Here is a 23,457-nt window from a genome sequence, read left to right as displayed (position 1 = left end):
TGTAAACCCTTAAGTTTTTTTTCCAAACAGTTTGCTAATGAGGTTGTTTTAAAATATACATGAATGTAGGGGGACGATGACGACGACAACAACGACGACTTTGTTGCTGCTGCTGATGATGATGATGATGATGACGACGACGACGACGACAATAATGATGGCGTTGGGTTCACGCCCACACATTCATCACCAACAGCATCCTCACCATCACGTCCACAAGTTCCCTGACTAAAACAATTACACTTAACGCCGTACTGCAGATCCTGTGGAACCATTTCTTAACAAAGGGGCTTCTAGTAAAACAAGTCTTGATCTAAGTGAAACACGTGTCTAGTCTCTAGTCTACCCTTGCTGAATGACACGTATTTAATTCGATAAACTGTTCGTGCAATACTTACAACCACACAACCTATGCGAAAACTCGCCACATAAAGGAAACTAATATCGGTCTAATTCGCTCTGTTCAAACTACGGAAATGTAATCTATTGATTTATGTGATCATACCTATGGAAATGAGACAGGTTCATTTAAATACTTTCAAGCAAGTGGCTCAGAGGGCCTGCATGGCTAAGGATATTTCCGTCATCAAAGCGAAATCCGGAATCTGTTAAACTGTAAAACAAAACAAAATTAGACCCGCATCTCAGTTACCATACACGGACGTTAAAACTTTGATATATGACTATATGGTTCAAAATATGATTCAAAGCAAATGCATCCGGAAAGTGCTTTACTTTCGTAATTGATATTTGGAATTTGATTGTTGCATGTCGAACTGCAACGACAATATAATTCTGATTGTTGGATGTATTATGTCGACCCGGCTGGACTCGACTTTCAAAATTCTTAATGTTGAACGTTGTTTATGGAACTGGTTCAACATTGAAATACTGGATGTTAAATGCCTTTTGTCGTATGCCGTATGTGGGGCAGACTCTACATTCAATTTTGATTGGCTTTTAAGTTTTTCACATTTTTTTTTTATTTTGTGGCAGTGACTATCCCGAATCTCCCTAGATATACATGACCGTAAAATCCTTACTTTGTTAAAGTGTTTATACGTCATTTGATCCGATGGAGGAGCAAGAAAGATGTTACTTAATTGGTTAAATGTTAATCTATTGATTAAAACATCATCATTGACAGGTAACGGTTGATCAATTGACTTGAGAGGTAGCCTTTTAGATATCGGTGCCATCAAAGTAAGGTATCAGATACATAACTGTTGACTTATCCCTTCCACCATGTAAAACGTATGTGTTTTGTATTAAAAGGACGACTCGGCACAAAGACATATCAAATAACTGCGCTTTTACTTCAACTTTATTAACAAAATGAACACAAAAAACTGTAAAATTGCACACAGGAAATACAAAAATGCTATTGCAAAATGAAACTGTTATTCTAATACAAATTAGTATGGCAAGCAAATGTTATAGTAATTGGATAATTTAACAGACATATTGAAACAGTATGAAATCAGAATGAAACGGAGGAAAAATTAACCTACTCCTCATCGTCGTCGCCCTACCTAAAATCCATTATTGTGCGAGGTTTAACGATGTTGTAACCGGCGTTTAGAAGGACATGAGTCTTAATGACACCAGGAGATGAAGGAAGCAAAAAGAGATTGATAGAAGGAAAGACAATGCTGAAACGTCTTTGGTGGCATTTATAGAATTATGATAAAGATAAAGAACGCCGCTTCAAGGAAATACAATTATGCTATTTTGGGAGTTGGTGGGGAACCGTAAGGGTAAACAAACGTGCCATCGGTGGAGACAGTACTAACCAAGCTGTCGCCACCCCTACTGTCAGTGTGCATGTACCTTCAATTTATGTTCTAGGGGAGAGAGGTGTGAAACTCACACTTGTCTTCACTGATTACGACAACATAGTACTTTTAGCTCATAAGAAACCATGACTACCGAAGCAGCAATCTAAACCGTTACCTTGAGCTCTGCAAAGGATATTACTCGAAATCTAAACACGATCATTACTACACCTAGCATATTATTGAAACAAGGACAAAACACGAGTAAGGACGATATTTACAATGGTCTACATGAAAAATGATTAAGGGAAAGCATATTACACACCCGTTTCTGTGCCAGGTTAAAGACAATATATCCAAAGGGCTTGGATCTGAGGTGTACCAAGACATCTAATGCGTCTTTCTGTCTCTTCCTCCTTTTTATTTAACCATCCCGAGTTGGTACCAGGCGGTTTTGTCCAGTGACACGATGATTCGTGAAAATCGTCATCTCATTAATGCGTTGTGCTTAACACATCACTTTAACAAGCCAATGAAACAAAAATAAATGCATTGCTGGTTTTAGTCCTTTAACTGATAGCATATCCTTGTTATTTTCTTTCGTTCGAAGTTAAGATTGTTTTAAATAATGTATATATAGTTCATCGCAATCAGATATGTCTCATTTCTAAGATTTTTCTTTTTCGTCAACACATAAGAAAGAGCAAATCTGTGTACATTGTCTATCATGGACACACCACCAAAGCTTTAAGGTCTTTTTAACATTAGCCTTGTCTCCCTCATTCGTCCATTGTCAATGTTTGTATAAAAATCCAACCAGTGCATTGATTGTTTGAATGTGGATGGCTCGTATAGACCATTAGGATTCGCGTGAGTACATGTTTCATGCCACCAAGGTCCTCTTCGATTTTTAACACAATCAATATATTTTGTCCCATCGTTGTCTTTGTCTTTTGTAGAAAATGGCCAACCATTGTTCTTTCTTAAGGCGTCACCTGTAAATAACACCGATTTAACATCATTATCAATAACTGATGATAGTATAGCCAAGACCTGATTTATAGACGGATTTTACAAGAAATAACAGCGAGTTGTTGAACGTAACTTAATTATACATGATGGCCCGGATGTAATCCTGATTATTGCAGAAAAAAAAGATAGGCTCGATACCTATGAGTTGAGCGCTTGTAATAGTAACCGTCCATCCATCGGACATAACATTATGTAAGGACAAACAATCAACATCGTAATGTTGGAAGACGATTGCAGAAATTGCTGCCTCTCAGATAAACTGATGACGTCACACTATTTAAAAAAAAAATAATGACATAAAAACAGAAATGAAATGACTAAAAAATAGTTTAAAAAAACTATTTTTATGACATTCAACTTATTTTGGTGGATTAAATTCATCTGAATATGATAATCACAGATGTGTCCTTATACTGCATTATTTTCAAAACAAATACGAAAAACAGGGACTTACTGATATTTCCACGATAGCCATTTATCAACAGTTTGTAGTCGTGAACCTCGCTGGATACCTGGAAGATCGAGTATTCAGCGTACCCAAATGACCCACTCCAAGACAGCAGTTGGACACGGAGAATGCACGGGGTCTTGGTCAGTGTATGTATGTGGTCGTTTCCTGTTTCAACACGTAAAGATTGCACATGTTATTTTTGTTTTACCATATGAGAACTTTGATATAAAGTGTGTACCTACTGAGGACAACATCGAGATAACAAGACCTGTAACATTGTCATACGACAACTAAAACAGAATAAGTTGTACTTTCAATATTTATGTTCTACACTTGACAGTCTCAGCCTCACCAAGCCAGAAGTTCCCTTGAAGATCACCAAATCCATGTTTGTATTGATCCCAGTTTCTATAGAAGTCCACCTCTTTGCTCTTGCGGTTCTGTATGACCTGCGTAATAAATGTCTGTAGATTGTTAGAAGAATTCTAGGAAAATATGAATAAAGATAAAAGAAATAAATATATAGGTAATAAACAGAAACTGTTTCATAATGTATAAACATGAATCTTCATTGGCGCTGCAAACTTCAATTTCGACATATGTAAAGTTATTTAATAACCCGGACCACCAAGTAAATATTTAAGAAATAATTAACAATGATCCGTATATTGTTGCATGATATACAACGAGGACGAGGATATTTTGCAATTAAATTTAAATGAAGGCCGCAGTTATTAATTAAAATTGCAAAATGTCCGAGTCCGAGTTGTATATCCTGCAACAATACACGAGTCAAAGTTGATTATTTCTAGTCTACCATGTACTGTTTAGTTCTGAGATCTACCTCTTACTAATTGAAAAACGGCAAAGAAACCGAGGGAAAAGTGTCGCTACATGGCTGTTACAATTTACAAGAAACAATAAGGCGCGCGTGCTAATGAATATTCAAAAGCTGACGTCAATCCCAAGCCAGTTTACGGCAACATTATGAGAACTTTCGGAGATGTCAGCCAGCAATTAATGTAGAAATGCTCTCCAAAGGTTGCCTGTTGAAATTGACCTAACAAAATATTGTTTAGCAAAGTCTGTTCTGGGTTGATAGAAATTAGCCAATCTGACAAATTTCTCCGTTGTAATATACACGGACTCCGACGTTCAAACGTTTTGGCACCGCCATGTTTGTTTACAAATGTACGATTTTGGAGGGGGGTATTGTAACAGCCGTGACTCATGAGCGTGTATTATTGACAGGAGAGTGGATTACTGGCAAATGATACACGGTTTTAAACCAATTAAAACTGGCGTTGCATAGCAAACGTGGTAGAATTCAATATTACCCATGGATCACTTCACTAGATATTTGTTAAATCGACAGTTCAAGGAACTCCTTTACTAACCATGTAACAGTTAAAGTATATATCTGTTTTACTCTGAGTTCCAGGAAATGTGTGACTTTGTCACAGTACACCAGATATATCATAATGCAATGTATTAACAACTTGGTTTGGTTTATTTCATTTAACGTCATATTAACAGCCAGGGCCATTTAAGGACGTGCCAGGATTTGGAGGTGGAGGACAGCCGGAGTACCCGGGGAACAACCACCGGCCTAAGGTCAGTATCTAGCAACAGTCCCACGTAGGTTTCGAACTCACAACCTAAAGGTGGTTGGCTAGTGATAAAGTGTCGGGACACCTTAACCAATCGACCACCTGTATTAACAGTCTAAGTATCCTCGTCTCTACACATGTTACAGTACAGTCGAGCTCGGATTTTTTTACAGTCCAATGCCTTCCAATGGTACATACGTATGCCACATTGCAGTAAATAACTGTTTTATTAACAGTCCATGGACCGCCGTCACTATCCATGTCAAAGTACCTGTAATACTATCGATGTCACATTACAGCAGATAAGGGTGTCCATCAGCATCCATCTCACGGTGCATTAGACATATATGTTTACTTACAATATATGTCTCCTGATCATTATCCATGTCACAGTACACTAGAGAGTTTGTTATACTTACAGTCCAAGGACCTCCATCACTATCAATGTCACAGTACACTAGAGAGTTTGTTATATATGTACTTACAGTCCAAGCACCTCCTTCTCTATCCATGTCACAGTACGCTAGAGAGTTTGTTATACTTACAGTCCAAGGACCTCCATCACTATCAATGTCACAGTACATTAGAGAGTTTGTTATACTTACAGTCCAAGGACCTCCATCACTATCAATGTCACAGTACACTAGAGAGTTTGTTATACTTACAGTCCAAGGACCTCCATCACTATCAATGTCACAGTACACTAGAGAGTTTGTTATACTTACAGTCCAAGGACCTCCATCACTATCAATGTCACAGTACACTAGAGAGTTTGTTATACTTACAGTCCAAGGACCTCCTTCACTATCAATGTCACAGTACACTAGAGAGTTTGTTATACTTACAGTCCAAGGACCTCCATCACTATCCATGTCACAGTACACTAGAGAGTTTGTTATACTTACAGTCCAAGGACCTCCATCACTATCAATGTCACAGTACATTAGGGAGTTTGTTATACTTACAGTCCAAGGACCTCCATCACTATCAATGTCACAGTACACTAGAGAGTTTGTTATACTTACAGTCCAAGGACCTCCATCACTATCAATGTCACAGTACACTAGAGAGTTTGTTATACTTACAGTCCAAGGACCTCCTTCACTATCTATGTCACAGTACACTAGAGAGTTTGTTATAGTTACAGTCCAAGGACCTCCTTCACTATCTATGTCACAGTACACTAGAGAGTTTGCTATACTTACAGTCCAATGACTTCAATCAATATCCATGTCACAATACACTAGAGAGTTTGTTATACTTACAGTCCAAGGACCTCCTTCACTATCTATGTCACAATACACTAGAGAGTTTGTTATACTTACAGTCCAAGGACCTCTATCACTATCTATGTCACAATACACTAGAGAGTTTGTTATACTTACAGTCCAAGGACCTCCTTCACTATCTATGTCACAATACACTAGAGAGGTTGTTATGCTTACAGTCCAAGGACCTCCGTCACTATCCATGTAACAGTACACTAGAGAGTTCGTTGTACTTACAGTCCAAGGACCTCCTTCACTATCTATGTCACAATACACTAGAGAGTTTGTTATGCTTACAGTCCAAGGACCTCCGTCACTATCCATGTAACAGTACACTAGATAGTTTGTTATACATACTGTCCAAGGACATCCTTCACTATCCATGTCACAGTACAATAGAGAGTTTGTTATACTTACAGTCCAGGGACATCCTTCACTATCCATGTCACAGTACACTAGAGAGTTTGTTATACTTACAGTCCAAGGCCCTCCATCACTATCCATGTCACAATACACATCAAAGCTGTTCCCTGGTACAGATGAGATACGGTACACTCCTGATAGGCTGGATGGATTGAGATCTCCGCAGCTTTTTATGTCTGAGAAACATTTAATTATTGAAAATTTAATCATTACATGGCAAATAAAGAACTTCAAGTTACTTCTCTTTACACCGCAGCGCAATTTCCAACAACAACCATACACCGCCCACAACACCATACACCTTGAAACAATATCATACACCATCCCACTACATCGTACATCATCCAAGAATTACTTCTTTGTATATCGTTCCGCTACTGCCTACACATTCGCATAGCAACCTACACAAGTCGACAGCTTACACCGTCTACCTACAGTTTACTCCGTTCTATCACCATTTCCACCATCGTCACGCCACCACCACCTACCTCCCTCGACACCACCACCACCACCACCACCTACTAGCTCCCTCGACACCACTACGACCTACTACCTCCCTCGACACCACCACCACAACCACCACCACAACCACCACCACCACCACCACCACTACCACCACCATCACCACCACCTCCCTCGAAAACACCACCACCACCATCATCACCACCACCACCACTACCACCACCATCACCACCACTGCCACCACCACATACCTCCCTCGACAACACTACCACCTACTACCTCCCTCGACACCACCACCACCACCACCACCACCACTACCACCACCACCTACCTCCCTCGACAACACTACCACCACCACCACCTTCCTCTCTCGACAACACTACCACCACTGCCACCGCCACCACCTACCTCCATCACCACCACTACCAACACCGCCGCCGCCATCAACGCCAATGTCATCACCTTTAAAATGAAGTAAAAAATCACAAAGCATCCCGTCCCTACTGCTTGTATTGTTTGTATGGGATAGGAAGATATTTAATGGAAATCTGTTCAGTATTACGGAGTTTACCCCTGACAAATATTAGACGGATGATTTGTATACGTACGATTTAATTTTGCATATTCAGTTTTACTGCTATGATGTTCTATATACTAAATATTTGTTAGCTTATATTAAATGGCATTCTATAATGATATATATTTGCCATCCTAATATACAGACTTTATTTAAAAATATCGTTCATTGCGTTAGACTGAAACACAATTGAATACATTACTCACCATGCGATAGTATCGCATTTGTTTGTATGTCCCCTTGTAAGTAAAGCACACCGATCCCGTCAACCATGTCTTTCTCGCTGTTAGATTCATGGAGAAAACACTGTTGAGATGACTCGTTATAAGACGCCGTTGATCGATTGTACTCCAGAGCGGTCACCACACACAAAATGGACGATACGGCGACCACTTCCAAATCGGAATCGGCCCGCAATGTTCTGACGTCATGGACTGTTTTTAACTCCCACATCTTGTAGATAGTTTCAAAAGTTAAAACAGTTCCAAACACTGAAATAAGTATATAATCAGTAGGATTTTAATTGTCTTACTGAGTTACATATTTTGTAGAAAAATAGTAAATCTTAACATGTAGAATGCAAATTTTATCTATTATCATACACATGCATATTGTCTTATTGCATTACATATTTTGTAGCAAAAACAGTCAATCTTAACATATAGAATACTTATTTTATCAATTATCATACCAATACAAAATGTATATATTGACAAGGTAAGCCTATGATATAAATATATAATATCAATAAGCTTTACTATCTCACTCTTATGAATGTCTCACCTGCCAAAAGGGATGAAACCGTCATCCATGTCAATGCTATCCGTACATTCACACTTAGCAACATCTGGTTTCTTGTAATGACGAAAACGAAATGAGTATCTTGTAAAAGTCTACACTAGATAAGCTACTGATGATATATGTACCGCATCTAATTATGGAAAAACCGTTCGTTTTATGCATATATTCTAATCTGATAACACGCTAAAGAATGACATCCGAACATAGACAATGTGCATAATTTAGATCGAGATTAATAGATCACAGGACGAATTGCACCGCTTCGGTAATTTTATCACTGTGACGAATCACCAAATGAACTTATAATATGTGGGGTTTTATGTTTCTTCGAAACCGTATCCAGATGTCGCCAATTTATAGCAAGTCAGTCTGCTGGTTTTGGTAGCATTGCTCTTGCAAAACATATAAATCCACGTACTCTTTTGAACAATAATACATTTTTGATGTCACATACATAATACATTTGTTCGTCGAAAATTGAAAAAAAATTGTCGATATCGTAGGATCAATATTAATGTATATTTTTTTTATCACAATCTGGATATTTCCGATCTTTCAGTACGAATTGCAAATGTTAATTTTATGGAAATTTAACGGAAAAAATGATTAATTGCACCTGAAACATCTGAAACCTCTCCAAGTATCACCAATTAATAAAAAAAAAAAAATAGAGTCTAATATACAAATCTACTTTTTTCAAAAGTAGACTGGAATTTGATGGTCCTATATGACCGTGCCGCCTACGTTGTTCTTCTGCTTTTCTCTTGCAGTGAAACTTTCAGCGTGCTTAACGATAAAAGACAAAAAAAGACATTATTAACTGGTGGTTAAGGTATTTGCAGATAACGCTATGGAAATCAATACCAGTCAGTAGGTTTTTACAACACAAACAACGACAATAAACGTGTATCTATTAGAGCGGAATTTAGAAAACAAACGTTGTGGTACTCATTGTGCGCTTCGGCAAACCTGGATATTTCATGAATATTACCCTCCCCGCTTTTCTTTTTAAAATCACATGGCGGCAATGGTATATGAGTTCTAATGAACATATTTAGAGTGATGTAGGATAGGGGGGGATCCTTCAAGTTTATTCGGTGTATGTATACCGATAGTCATTGTTACATATATCTAACCTATCTAAGTAGAACTAAAAGTCCTTATTTGAGATTTAAGATTTCGCAGTTTGGTTGAAGGAGAAAAGCCAATTACTATTTTGATAAGTGTTATCAATATATATTACTAAACATTTCTGATTTCGCGTTTTGCGCCAGGGAAGCCTTTTTATCTAAGATATTTGTGTGGGAAAGTAAATTTGGTATCCAACAAGTGTTCATCAACCATTTTCACCGTCCAGGTCTGTTTTCAGTTTATCAACATATACCCGTTTTTCATTAAGAAAAAAGATGTACTCTAACCCCTTGTGTAAAAAAAGGCCTTTTCCACATTATGTTGACGAATATCAAAACCACTGATGACGTCTTGAGAATGAAGAATCAATTGGTCATGAAGTTTGGTTAAGCCAGTAATGTATTCAATTGTTTGCGTTGACTATGTGTAACATTCGTTACTAAAAAAAACTAAAAAGAAAACTAAAATGGGAAATATTCCTCACAGTTTAAACCAATCTAAAATATATGTTTTGAAGTCAACTCAACACTGAAACTGACACCAATCTAATATTTCTGATGTGAAAACCCATCACTCCTGAAACTGAAACCAATCTAAAAGGTCTGATTTGAAGTCATTTCACCACTGAAACTGAAAGCGAACTAAAATATCTCATGTTTAATCCCCTAAATGCTGAAACTGAAACTAAAATAAAATAATCAAACTTAGAGATGTCATGTGTAACCTTCCTCGCAAGAGCAACCAGTGTGAAATATATGAAGTCCAATTTCCTTCATAGCTGAAATCAAACTCGCCAAACACATGATTTGCACCATCGATATACATAAGTCCATATTTAATCAGTGTTTTGACTGATTATGACTTGATTGATAATTTGATATATTAGCAATAATTGGCGTCTTGTAATGAGTGTTAAGTTTAAATCAACCACATTGTTCATAAGAGAAACAACTCTTAATATTTAAGTAAATATACCTGGAAAACCAAAATCCTAATCTAAAATATTAGACAATGCTTTGTTGTTCGATTATTATACTTATTTGGAGCCGACCTATGTAGATAAATAAAAACATTTTGACTTTAAAGCCGAAATAATATGCTGTTGTCTATTTGATATGATCCCTGTCAATTACTTCTGTTTCACTATGTTCTGTTTAATGGAGCTATTTGTTCATTAATTTAAACATTCCATCGTATTACTGTATTGGCCTCTTTTTCACTGCACCTATTGTCAAGTAGTAGTTAGAAATCCTTGAATATTGAAAAGATGTACTCAGTCTTTTCTATTCAGCTGGATTGTAATAAAGTTTCATGTCCTTACCAATACATCATAAAAACGATATGAGACGATATTTATTGATAAAAACAGACGCATAAGAATAATTTAAAACACAATGAAATGTTATTTGTTAAACAGGATATGCTCGAGGAACTTTGCTTTTAGACAGGATATCTAATTCAGTTCTGAAAGCTAAGCAGTTTGTTTCTGACGATAGAAGATTTAACACAGACATAATAAAAATATGCACACAGAAGTAATGACATAGATTTCCCCTTTATATTTTATCTGTGTTGAGATAGACGCGAAGAATAATTCGGGATATATAACGGAATAAAATAATGGTTTATTCTATCGATAAGGGTTAATCAATAATGGTGAAATTCTACTTATGATCCTTGTTTAAGTTATCATTCTGGAGACCCGTGCTGATATGAAGTACCTCCGTATTGGTTGTGGTTATGGCGGTGGCGGTGGTGGTTTTGGTGGCGGTGGGTATTAATAAACAATGATCGTCAGTCAAATAATGAGTCCTTACTGTTATCAAGTACTAATCTTCTGGGGCATGACTCTAGTATGATGAATAAATAATTGCATATGCTAATTAATATATATGTGTGTTTATGTGAAAGTTAGCTCTTGAATCCCAGTAAATGGGGCGTAACAATCGTACATTTTGTACTTGCTACCCGCAAAGGCATAAAAAGACAGGCACGCAAACGATTTTTTATCATAACTCCAAGGTCATTTTGTTTATTAACATGTAATAATTAACGGAAGGCAAAGAGATTAAAGCAAAAAGCTCCAGATCCAGGACGGCCGAAGGACTCTTCTGTTTCATCAACAACACGGGCATGGTCATTTCTAAATGGGTAAACATATTTTGTCCAATCAACAACACCCTTCATGTGAGAAGGGTAGGCATCTTCTATCTAATCAACAAAACCCGTCATTTATCTCCATGAACGGTAGCCTTCTTTTGTCTTATCTCCAAGGCGCGTCATGTAAGTCCTAAACAAATCTAGAAAACACAACACCAAAATGATAACAAGGGAGACGACGGAGCTGACAGGCGTATCAACGAGCATCGAGCGGGTCTGGCCTGATATTGAACAAAGAGATAAAAGTAACTACGAAAACCCCATGAGAAAAGCAACGGCACGCCAAACCAAACTAATCTCGCGAAAAAAATAAGTAATCTCGCGAACCAAACCAATCGAAAGAAAAAAAAAACTCAGACAAGCCAAAACAAACCAGCAACTTGGGGAAGGCTAAAACCAAACCAATTCCGCGAAAAAAACTAAGGCACGCCACCCCAAGCTAACATCGTGAGAAACCTACACTGCCTTATGAGTTTCACCTCTCGTCAAAAACCTACGCTACCTTATGATTTACTCTTCACATCACAAACCTACACTGCCGTATGCTTTGCTTCTCTCGTCACAAACCAAATGTGTCGTACGATTTGCTCCTTTCGTCACAAACCTACACTGTCGTATGCTTTGTTGTTCTAGTACATGATTCATACAGCATACGGATCGGCCCTGTTTCCCATCTTAAACACCTCTTAGTGTCATACATCACTGATTTTATAGAAAAGAAATCCCATCTACGTATTGTTGACGTTATCGAAAAGTTACCACCAGATAAATACCACATACAAATAAACAACTTAGGTGTATCACTCATTTTTGCCCGAATGGGGTCTTACTCTGAGAGGAAATAGGCGTAGCCAGGGTAAATCCACATGGTCGTGCAGGTTACCAGATAAGTCAAGATATGATATGTTATACGCTAGTACGCTGTTTGGAGCAGCGAGATGAGTTGCGTTACAATCAAGTCTCTGTAGACACCATGGAAATGTGAGTACGAAATATATTAATTTCTCTATGATACAACTATGCATTCCTGTATTTTTAACTGTCAATCGTTGTATTCGTAATGCTTGGGTTTTTTCTTGTGAGCGGAGTGAGACTTTAGCGAGTCACCCGAGCATTGTGTAAAAACCAATTAACTGTTTGCTGTACAGAATAGGCGATATGAAAGTGTTAGTGTACACTATGACTATATATTATCTTTTTTGTAATTGAAAGGGAAAACGAAAGGTCACGTAGGTTAGTTTACTTCCGGGGTCACATACATACCGATATAATGTTAAAGTAGATGTAAAGTGAAAGTAAACGATAAGTTTTTGTATGATAGGCCAATGGAGCTTGTGTGGTGGAATAAACCGCAGGGTTGGGACGTGACTAGGATTGCTGTGCGGCTCGTATCATCGACATGGACGAACGTATTGTGTTCTGTTAGGGCCAAATTTTCAATTTCGCTCCTTCTCTCCTTCGACCTAAACGTGAAGGAATGATGGAGCGAAAACACGATGACGAAAGGGAGGGGGGGGGGGGGGCGAAGAAGCGAAGGAGCGAAAAAGCAAAGGAGCGCAGAAGCGAAGGAGCGATGGAGCGATATTGGAAATTTAGCCCTAACAGAGCACAATAAGAACGACATGTGGTACCCTGGTATATTGTTTTAGGGCACGTCATATAGCTGGCTACACGGACTATTATTCCCTACTGTCCATGTAGCACACGCAACATAACGAGTGTATTTTACAATCGACCGGAAATAAACCTTTTCAGGCTATAGATTTGTGATCCCATTCGAAATCATAAGGGAACAGCATTATCACTTGCATATAATAGCATTAGCCCTCAGATCGGTGCCTAGACCAGATTCTTTATCTAGCCTGTCTGATTACATATTAACCTGGAGTGAGTTATTTCCACAAATTTAGCGTGTTCAAACTTATCGCAAGAAAGACATTATTTTCAAATTTCATTAAAAAAAATAATGCATCCCGTATACCGACACTACAGTATGACACTCAATCAGTTCAAGGTCACAGAATACTTCCAAGTAATACTAGCAAAGAAACCCGAACATAAAAAGAAAGCAATATATGTTGGAATGTTATAGCCGTAAGTCTCGGCTAAGGGATAAAACCGAAAGACAAAGTAGAGGTATCTTTTATACATAATTTGCTTTTTCAAAATCAGCGTTTACATGACATCTAATTTGATATATGATTTTTATTTTATTTTTCCACCGTAGGAGTATTTATTTCAACAACAAGTAAAATGAAAATATGTATTTCGCATTCAATTTTGTACAAAACCAATCTACGTTTTCAAAAGCAACGTTTACAAGGCATCTAATTTGATATATGATTTTTATTTGATTTTTCCATCGCAGGAGTATTCATTTCAACAACAAGAACAAAATAATATGTATATTGCATTTTAATTTTGTAAAATATTTTAATTTCAGAATTTTAAGAACATATATATAGGTCTAACATCACTAGGAAAAAAAACGCACACGACTTGAACTGAAGGTATATCTGATTATTTGTCGCTACGGAAAGTATGTAAAGTATCCAATACAAAATCGGATAACAGAAGGAAAGAAAATACAGGAAGAAGGAGATCTCATAAGTTCCCCTGATCTCTTTTGGTAGTTTGTATGTCACTCGAATAGGCCACCACAAATCTTTATTCCAATGTTAGTTGACCTTCAAATAGACAGTATTACCTGTCCAGTAGAAGTTAGGGATACCGAGAAAAGCTTATGACACATGATGACTTGTTTGATTTTTGATTTTTGATTTTTTTTTTTCTTTTTTTTTTCGGAGAAAATATTAATGTTCTACAGTTATATACTGTAAACGTTGTTATTTTCGCGGGGTGTTAATTTCGCGATTTCGATATGTAAACTATACGCGTTGGGGTAATTTTTGCGATCGATCCACATTCGTTTGTAGTTCGAGATTGCGCAAATTGATATCAAAATAATACGCGTGGGGGAGTTTTCGCGATTAAAAAGACTCCGTGAAATTAGCGTAAATATCCCCTCGCGTAAATTCCCATGTTTACAGTAACTGATTTTTTTTCACGACAGCGTCTCGACCTAACCAGATTTGGAAAAAAATCTTGTTGGAAGATTCTTTAATTTCTCAAATGTGTATTATATTGTCGTCCTGTTTTGTGTTCTTATATATCAGTATCGCCTACTGATGTAGGTGACGCTTATATCATCATTATACATCAATTACAATTGACATTGTGTATGTAATGCTTAGGGAGAGAACGCTTTAAAATAAATCATTCACTTTCGAAAATGTTGTTTTAAACTGCCTTGTGTGTTACTTAATCAAAGCCATGAAAATGTAAAGGAATAAAAAACACCAAGATTATTAAAACATATCAATTAATTATTAATAACGTAGCAATAACTTGTTCTTTATTAAATTGATTTACGTAATTTCTGCCATTTGGCAAAGTAATTCGGAAATATTGCATTTTTGAGTGTGATATGAAGTTACAAGTTGATTTGACGTTCGGTCTATGATACTCATATTTCAATGTCAGCGACAATTATAAGATCTTAAATAAAAAAAAAAAAATAAAAAAAATCGCGACATTAAAGATCGACCTGCTGTGTTCACCTACCTGTGACTGAAACAAGTAAAACTGTGTATACATGTACGTCTACAGGTGACAATCAACCGGGAAATGTCCTCTTTATCAAATTTAGCCTCACGAATCCAATACAATCATTCTAGAGTTATTTTCGATGAAGGTGAGCATTGTTTGATATGACTTAAACTGTTATTTGCTTGGTTATATTTTTTATACATCTTGATTTAAAAACAGATATCATATTTACAATCCTTATAATTCCCCAGTAATAATACTATCGAGACAAATGTGTTGAATCCGTTCATTCTATTCATATCAAACATTCCAATCAAATATATAATTGTGATAGGAAGGCCATAAGGCTAGTGACAAAGTTATAAATAAAAAACATGGCAGAGATTACATAAGCTCTCAGATGTTATCAAATATAAAGTATGTAATTAATATTGTTTTCGAAATTAAAAATTGCGTTTAGTATTGTTTGGATTTTACATTTTAGCCATGATTTATCCTTAAAGAATGAATCATCTGAACTCTTAATACTTATGATACTGATATATGTGTATAAGACGGAGTTTCCAATCTGGCCTGAAAACAAACACTGCCCTCCAAAGGTTCTGTTACGCTTTGAACGTATAAATTGTATGGCTAGACAACAACATTTGAGAAAAGGTGTTGTAATATCCGTCAGATAGTCAATTGGAAGGGACAGTGCAAACTATTTGAAAAATACCTCACTTCTTTGAAGTTGCAGGGAGAGGGAATGGAGGGTCCTATTTTCCATAATGTTAAAAAATGAATATTGTTCTTTTACTGACACAAATTTCTAGAATGTTGTATTTTGAGGATTTCCGTTGTAACAAAACATATGCATTGTTGACACATGAACATGAACATTTGAAATCAAGAAACAAAAATATCCTAAGAAATTATAATTCTGACACATTGTGATAAAGACTTCAGAGATGAACTGGCTGTAGTTTACGTAATAATTGTAACGTGACTTTTGGATGGCAGTGTATATGGTATTTTCTTTCATACGAAATACCATGTTTGAAATAAAGCGATAAATGGGGAGCTTTAAGGACAAAATTCTTATTATATGCCTTCAAGAAAAGCATGATATCAAATGAAAATAGTTAGTTACATGTGAGAAAATTAATACATATGTATACCAAACTAAGCAATTATTTTGAGCACTTTTAAATAGAATATACAAGATGGTGAAAGTTTGGGTAGAAAATCGAAAAACCTTCGCGTCAATGATTTGAAAGCTGGAAAAATACCTCTTCACGACAGGCTATCAAAGTAACATGGATGGTGACCACGGAATCGCAAGGCAAATCAACATTTAACACATCTTAACATCACCACGTGACATGGTTGATAGGTTTTGCGCCAAGACGAGGCAGTATACAAAGAGTTTCATTTTTAATTGATTTAATATGTTACACTATAAGTATATAACGGACTCACATCGTTGATGGTTGACGCATTATCTACTATCAACAGAAACATCAAACATTGAACTAGCAAAATAAAGGTATATTAGATAAAAAGATACTATGCTAATTTCACGGTACCTGCTTCGCTGTTTTGTCTGTTTGTTTGATATATATTTATATACATTTGTTTTGTTATATTATGATAAGTGCTAAAATTATATAATTTGATCATTGGACCAAACATCGTCACTGTGCCTAAACAAAAATAGTTCTGTTTCAAATAGGCGCAAAGTTAAAGAGCAATGGAATAAAGCAGCCTGATATCATTAGCAGGATATTACGAATACATTGTATGCATTTAAGATGAATCATATATCATTCAAAACAGTGTTTTTTATGATACGGGACTTATCCCAAGGTGTCGAAATGATTATACAATGTACCAAGTCTATCATTTCATCACTGCCATATTATGTTTTGTTCAAAAACCAATACTGAACATTTCTGTTAATCACAAAGAGGATTGACAGTAACAGATATATGTTTAATAACTTGGTTTTGATTATTCAGTTTTATAGTTTGTGATATGTTGGTCATTCTGTTTAATAACAAGAACAGCGGCTATAACTAAATGAAAGGAAACTGGGGATAGACAACTCCATAAATACAAGCTTTTGCGTAAAGGTTTCAAGCATAAAGTTCAAAATGATAGTGCACGCGAATGAAACAAGGGGGTCGATAACATTTAATGTGATACAAGAGTCTTCATAATGATAACATGAATTGATTGAGAATTTTTTATCAAAAAGAGCAATAAGATCCAATATGGCCGTAAAGCTGTCACAACTTAAATTAATGTCCATCACTCACATACCGTTTGTGATACAGATTTTACGAAGATCTTTTTATTTCAAGATAATTTTGAGGCGAACTTTTTTCTCAGTATATATATACATGCTATTAAAACTGTCAAATAAAAAAATCATTTTCATTCATTAATTTTTATTTCATGTTTTTTTCAATATCCCTTCTGTAATCGACCAAGCTTATAACCAGTAAAAATAACTGTGATTTTTTGTTTTGTTCTGTTTTTTTTTATCATATCCTTTGTAAGATGCAAACAATATTTCAATATAACATTTTAGGCATATATGCATTTTATTGTCAAAGATGAATGGGGTCACCATATTTATTTCAGCTCTTTAAGATCCATTTCGTGTGGCGTGCTGACTATGTTAGTAGTTTTGAAAAATATATATACAAGTAAAATGATCGTGCAAAAGAATTTTTTTTTTTTTAAATAAAAGCTATTTTTCTTCGAAACATGAATCGTATAAGTCAATCCAGTATCAAGTGAATTAAGTGGTGAGACCAGAAGAAACTGTCTTATGCACTCTTTCTATTTCACTATAAAGACTAACTATTATATATATTCATGTCAGAAATACTCTCAAGCAAAAGCTCTCTTTGTCCAGCTACGATATGAATAGGATAGATGAAACATTCACAATACGGATTCATCGTTTCCCGTTGTGGCGAACGTCCTATCCAGGGCACCTGTCATTTGTTATACAGACAATAGATGTGCTACATTCACGATACATAAGGATAGTTCTCTGTTATGGCAGCGAACGTTTGACAAGCATTCTTGTCGTCATCATGTGCGGGTATTGACCATCCTGGTAGAAGTAATCCCAGACCAGGGACTGGAAGGTGTCACTGCCGTTTATATATACCCTGCCGTTAAGATTGGCATCGTAACACCTTCTATACCACCATCCGCCCTGATAATCTGCAGCACAGTTTCCACTATTTAAATCGTTGTCTCGGTCGTAAGTAGAGAACGCCATGCCATTATGAAAATCCATAGCATCATCTGTCGAGTGTAAACATAAAACACATATTTGTTGTCACATCTACGGAAGCTTATTCGTGCCATGTTTAAAAAAAGAAAATCGCACGACCGAGATAAAAGAAATCGACCGAACGAGATAAAATAAATCGACCGAACGAGATCAAATGTCGCACTTACGAGATCAAAAGTCCCACAAACGAGATAAAAAGTCGAACTAACGAGAACAAAAGTCGCATAACGAGATCAAAAGTCACACTAACGAGATCAAAAGTCGCACGAACGAGATCAAAAGTCGCACTAACAAGATCAAAAGTCGTACTTACGAGATCAAAAGTCGCACTAACGATATCAAAAGTAGCATAACGAGATCAAAAAACGCACTAACGAGATCAAAACTCGCACAGACGAGATCAAAAGTCGCACTAACGAGATCAAAAGTCGTACTCACGAGATCAAAAGTCGTACTAACGAGATCAAAGTCGCACTAAGGAGATCAAAAATCATACTAACGAGATCAAAAGTCGTTCTAACGAGATCAAAAGTCGCACTAACGAGATCAAAAGTCGTTCTAACGAGATCAAAAGTCGCACTAACGAGATCAAAAGTCGCACTAACGAGATCAAAAGTCGTACTAAGGAGATCAAAAGTCGCACTAACGAGATCAAAAGTCGCACTAACGAGATCAAAAGTCGTACTAAGGAGATCAAAAGTCGCACTAACGAGATCAAAAGTCGTAATAACGAGATCAAAGTCGCACTAAGGAGATCAAAAGTCGCACTTAGGAGATCACAAGGTGTCCTATATGACGATTAAATAGCATCTTAGGTCAATAACACGTTGCGCTTTAGGACCCTTAAATAGTAATTAAGGACACAAACAAGCTGTCCTATAGGACTTTTGTATAGTAGCTAAGGTCAATAACACGTTGTCCTACATGGTCCTTAGATACTAACTTTGTACGTCAACACGGTATCCTTCAGAGCATTTAAATAGTAACTTTAAGCCACTAACAAAGTCTCCTGAAGAGCTCATAGATAATAACTATAACACTAACACGATGTTATAAAGGGCCCTTAAATAGTAATTTATACCACTAACAAAGTGTCCTGATGGGCCGTTATATAGTTACTTAGGACACTAACACGGTTTCATTAAGGGTTCTCAAATAGTAGCTTATACCACTGACAAAGTGTTCTGGGGGGCTGTTAGATACAGTAGTAACTTATGTCACAAACAAACTGTCCTAAAAAGCCCTTAAATAGTAGATTATACCACGAACAAAGTGTTCTGAGGAGCTGTTGGATATAGTAGTAAGTTATGTCAATTACAAACTGTCCTAAATGGCTCTTAAATAGTAATTTATAAAACTAACACGGTTTCATCAAGGGCTTTCAAATAGTTACTAATGCCCCTAGCAAAGTGTCCTGAAGGACTCTTAAACAAAAACCTAGGATATTAACAAGGTGTCGTATACAGCCCTTAAATACATGTAGTATCTTAGGGCACTGACACACATTTAATCTCCTTCGTGCGACTGTTTCCAAATTTGTACGATTTTTAATTTCGTTGATATTACCCAATTTCATATCTTCCTCTAACAAGTATCACGAATACGCTTTCCTTGCAATACTTGTTGAATGTTTTGATGACGTCATGTTTAACCAGAAATCCGTGAACAATCGGTCTTGCGGTTTGGGATAATGTTTTGTGTAGTCGATTGAGAAGTAGATTGAGTGCGTGGACATACAAAAGCTGATCATGTGTATTTTCCATTTTTTTGATCGTCAATTGCATATATAGCTTTCTGTTGAAAATAGGTCAAGGCGCTCTCAACTACAAAAATAATGTTCCCTTTTCGTTAATTAGTTAGTTGATTAATTGATTGATTAATAATTATACATTTATTGGATGATTTATTTACATATTTACTGCAATGTATTTGTCAAGACTCAAAGAATTAAAAATAATCTCGATATACATACACCGGACATCCCCAGAGAATCCGGAGACCGTCAGTCTGTAGTTGTCTGCCTCGTTTTCAACTCTGAATGTTGAATACTCCGCATGCCTAGCATCACCTAACCATGATACCAATTCAATACGGAGGACTGAAGGTGAAACGGTGATGTAGTGGATAGCTTCGTTTCCTGTTGAAAAAAATATATAAATCTATGGTTCATTAAATGTTGCCCAATTCAAATCATACTCCGTTATTTGTTAGGGTAGTAACAATTGAATGAAAGGGCCTTTGTTATAGTACGATTAAAGTTGAATAGTTGGGCCAATGTTATAGTACAGTCACAGTTAAATAGTTGGGCCAATGTTATAGTACGGTCATAGTTAAATAGTTGGGCCAATGTTATAGTACGGTCATAGTTAAATAGTTGGGCCAATGTTATAGTACAGTCACAGTTAAATAGTTGGGCCAATGTTATAGTACGGTCATAGTTAAATTATTGGGCCAATGTTATAGTACGGTCATAGTTAAATTATTGGGCCAATGTTATAGTACGGTCATAGTTTAATAGTTGGGCCAATGTTTTTGGACCAATGTTAAGCACGATCGCGGTTATTATAGATTTATATATAGAGATTATTTCTAATAATGTAATGATGTTTCATTCGTTTCCCCAACTATACGGCGACCGGGTGGATACCTACCAAGCCAGAAGTTTCCAAGCAGATTGCCAAAACCTTTTCGGTAGTCATCCCAGGGCCGGTAGAATTCTTCACTGCCATTTTGTCTGTTTTGTATCACCTAAAATGATTCAAAATGATTTTTTTTTTGGTGTTAAATTACCAAAATATAGGAAATTGGTGGATTTTTAAAGTATGAAAGTAATACATCATAATATCGGGCTTATTTAAACCGTATTGTGTTGATGTCCTTATGTGCATAAGTTACTCACTGGTCAGTTCGGATAAACAACAATGAATTATGCCTAAATATTGCTATCATTGGCCCTTGCTTGATCTACTTCTATCTCGTTTGCATTATATATAATTATACATTTTGCCATAATATGAAATTTTTTCTGTGATTTTAAACCCCAAGGAAAACAAGTTTTTTATTATGAAATTTATCGTATTTTCTACGTCTCCGCCGAATGCATTTGCTTACAATACCCTTGTCCCCGCAAGATAATGCTAAATTTTTGCCTACATTAGGCGCGGACTTTACAAAGTATTAAACTGAACTCTGCGATAAAGATGAAATTACTTTCATGACAATTTACTAGGTCGTAAAAACAACCTTAGTGACCTACCGTCCACGGGCCGTTGGCTATATCCATGTCGCAGTACATTTTGAAGCTGACTCCCTGTGAAGGCGTAATTAGGTAAACACCAGAGCAGAAGACATCTGGATCCATTTCGGTACAATCGGCGGGATTGGCAGGGTGCTGCAGGCAAGAAGTCAGAAACTATAATAAATCTGTTATTTCATTATATTTCTAGTTTGATATATCTTTAGTAGCATATTTAAATGAAATCGCTTTAATAATCATGGTCACGTTTAATAGATCTGATGCATGTTTAGTAGACCGTATGGATTCGCTCATCCAGTCAGGAAAGATCAACATCAATTTACAGTGTCCATAACAATGTATATTATTTGATTTTCATAAGTTCTTTTTAGGGCTTTCAAATTGTTTTCTTACAACCACGAACACATTGAGAAGTTATACACGAAAAACATTTCATGTCATACAGTAGCAGGGTGGTCGTGGTTTTAAGGTTTTATATTCCGCTATGAAAGCCATTATCTGTACTAGTACAAATAATACTAATAAAAAAAACTTTGTTTGCTCTTATTTTTCCTGTTTTCCCCTCTTGTTCTTAATCACTAAATAACTTGGTAATGGAATAACCAACATATGACGATTGAGAAAGGTTAAAGAAGAATTTTCGGAAATTTATCAATAACAAAGAATAATGGTCGTTTTCTTCTTATACTGATCAAGGCCACGTACAGCGTTAATAAAGTTATGCATTGTCACCTTTAAATTATTAAAACAGAACACTATGGTCCGTTGGTTGGCTGTGCGTTGTGAACGTATTATAACAACATTACGTATATCAAATGAAATAAAATTGAAATGTTGAAAAGGAATCTAGTATTAACCAGTCATGAAGGTGTCGTTTACATCGCATTTAGAACGACAGGGAGTAAATATTTGATTATATTACTCGTTCTTATCCAATAAAAATTTATCTCAACATTTGTATCTTTATATGGAATTTGCTTTTATTGTTGAAACATCTCTTAAATATGACCACGACCAATTGAATTGTATTACCTTCTTTCGAACACCAGTTGTGTGGTGTACAGTAGTTTATACGAATGATGAATAAAAGAACATATATTTATGATTAATTGTGATGGAATAAATATCATATTTGTACAGAAAATTCGGAAACTGTTTTTCTAATTGAGCAAAATACAAGATTCCCGTTTACTTTTGTTTTTATAGCTGAACACATTTCAACGACGGAATGCCCTTAAAACAGAATAGCACAGTTTGAACCCACTGTGTATCACCTTATCACTTGGCGTCAGGAATTAACAGGTAGTATTTTAACCAGGATCATAATCTATCAAATAATATTTTTCTTTGAAGATCTACTAAGAATTTGGAGAATTAAGTCAGTTTATTACCCTTTCTTCTCGCAGCTCAAAACGAAGTGTCATTACATATATCATGGTATCACATGAAAAGACATGTTAAATCAAAATTTGAACATAAATAGACACTACTTACTATATTCGTTTTCCACTTTGACAAATAGCATACAGGTAGCAGTTGGTAAGTTTGACACAGTGTCATCTCTACAGAACCTCCTGGGAAAAGTCCTGCACTCCTTTGTCTTGGGA

At 36.2% G+C, this 23,457-nt stretch overlaps 2 protein-coding genes across 2 annotated transcripts; both read right to left on the bottom strand.

The window, feature by feature from the left end:
- Positions 1-1,955: 1,955 nt before the first annotated feature.
- On the bottom strand, positions 1,956-8,821 carry LOC117314988 (angiopoietin-related protein 7-like). Its single transcript, XM_033869111.1, has 6 exons — positions 7,805-8,821; positions 7,430-7,483; positions 6,614-6,735; positions 3,611-3,707; positions 3,262-3,423; positions 1,956-2,770 (listed from the first exon to the last, which is right to left on the bottom strand). Exons 1-6 carry the CDS (start codon positions 8,049-8,051, stop codon positions 2,523-2,525), a joined length of 930 nt encoding a protein of 309 aa, XP_033725002.1. The 5' UTR covers positions 8,052-8,821; the 3' UTR covers positions 1,956-2,522.
- Positions 8,822-16,232: 7,411 nt separating this feature from the next.
- LOC117316028 (angiopoietin-related protein 7-like) lies at positions 16,233-21,979 on the bottom strand. Its single transcript, XM_033870524.1, has 4 exons — positions 21,851-21,979; positions 21,246-21,342; positions 20,567-20,731; positions 16,233-18,605 (listed from the first exon to the last, which is right to left on the bottom strand). Exons 1-4 carry the CDS (start codon positions 21,953-21,955, stop codon positions 18,349-18,351), a joined length of 624 nt encoding a protein of 207 aa, XP_033726415.1. The 5' UTR covers positions 21,956-21,979; the 3' UTR covers positions 16,233-18,348.
- Positions 21,980-23,457: the final 1,478 nt, after the last annotated feature.

The sequence above is a fragment of the Pecten maximus genome, chromosome 17 (assembly GCF_902652985.1).
Source record: "Pecten maximus chromosome 17, xPecMax1.1, whole genome shotgun sequence".
In the NCBI taxonomy this organism is placed as follows: Eukaryota; Metazoa; Mollusca; class Bivalvia; order Pectinida; family Pectinidae; genus Pecten; species Pecten maximus.
This window is presented reverse-complemented; position numbering and strand designations above follow the sequence as displayed.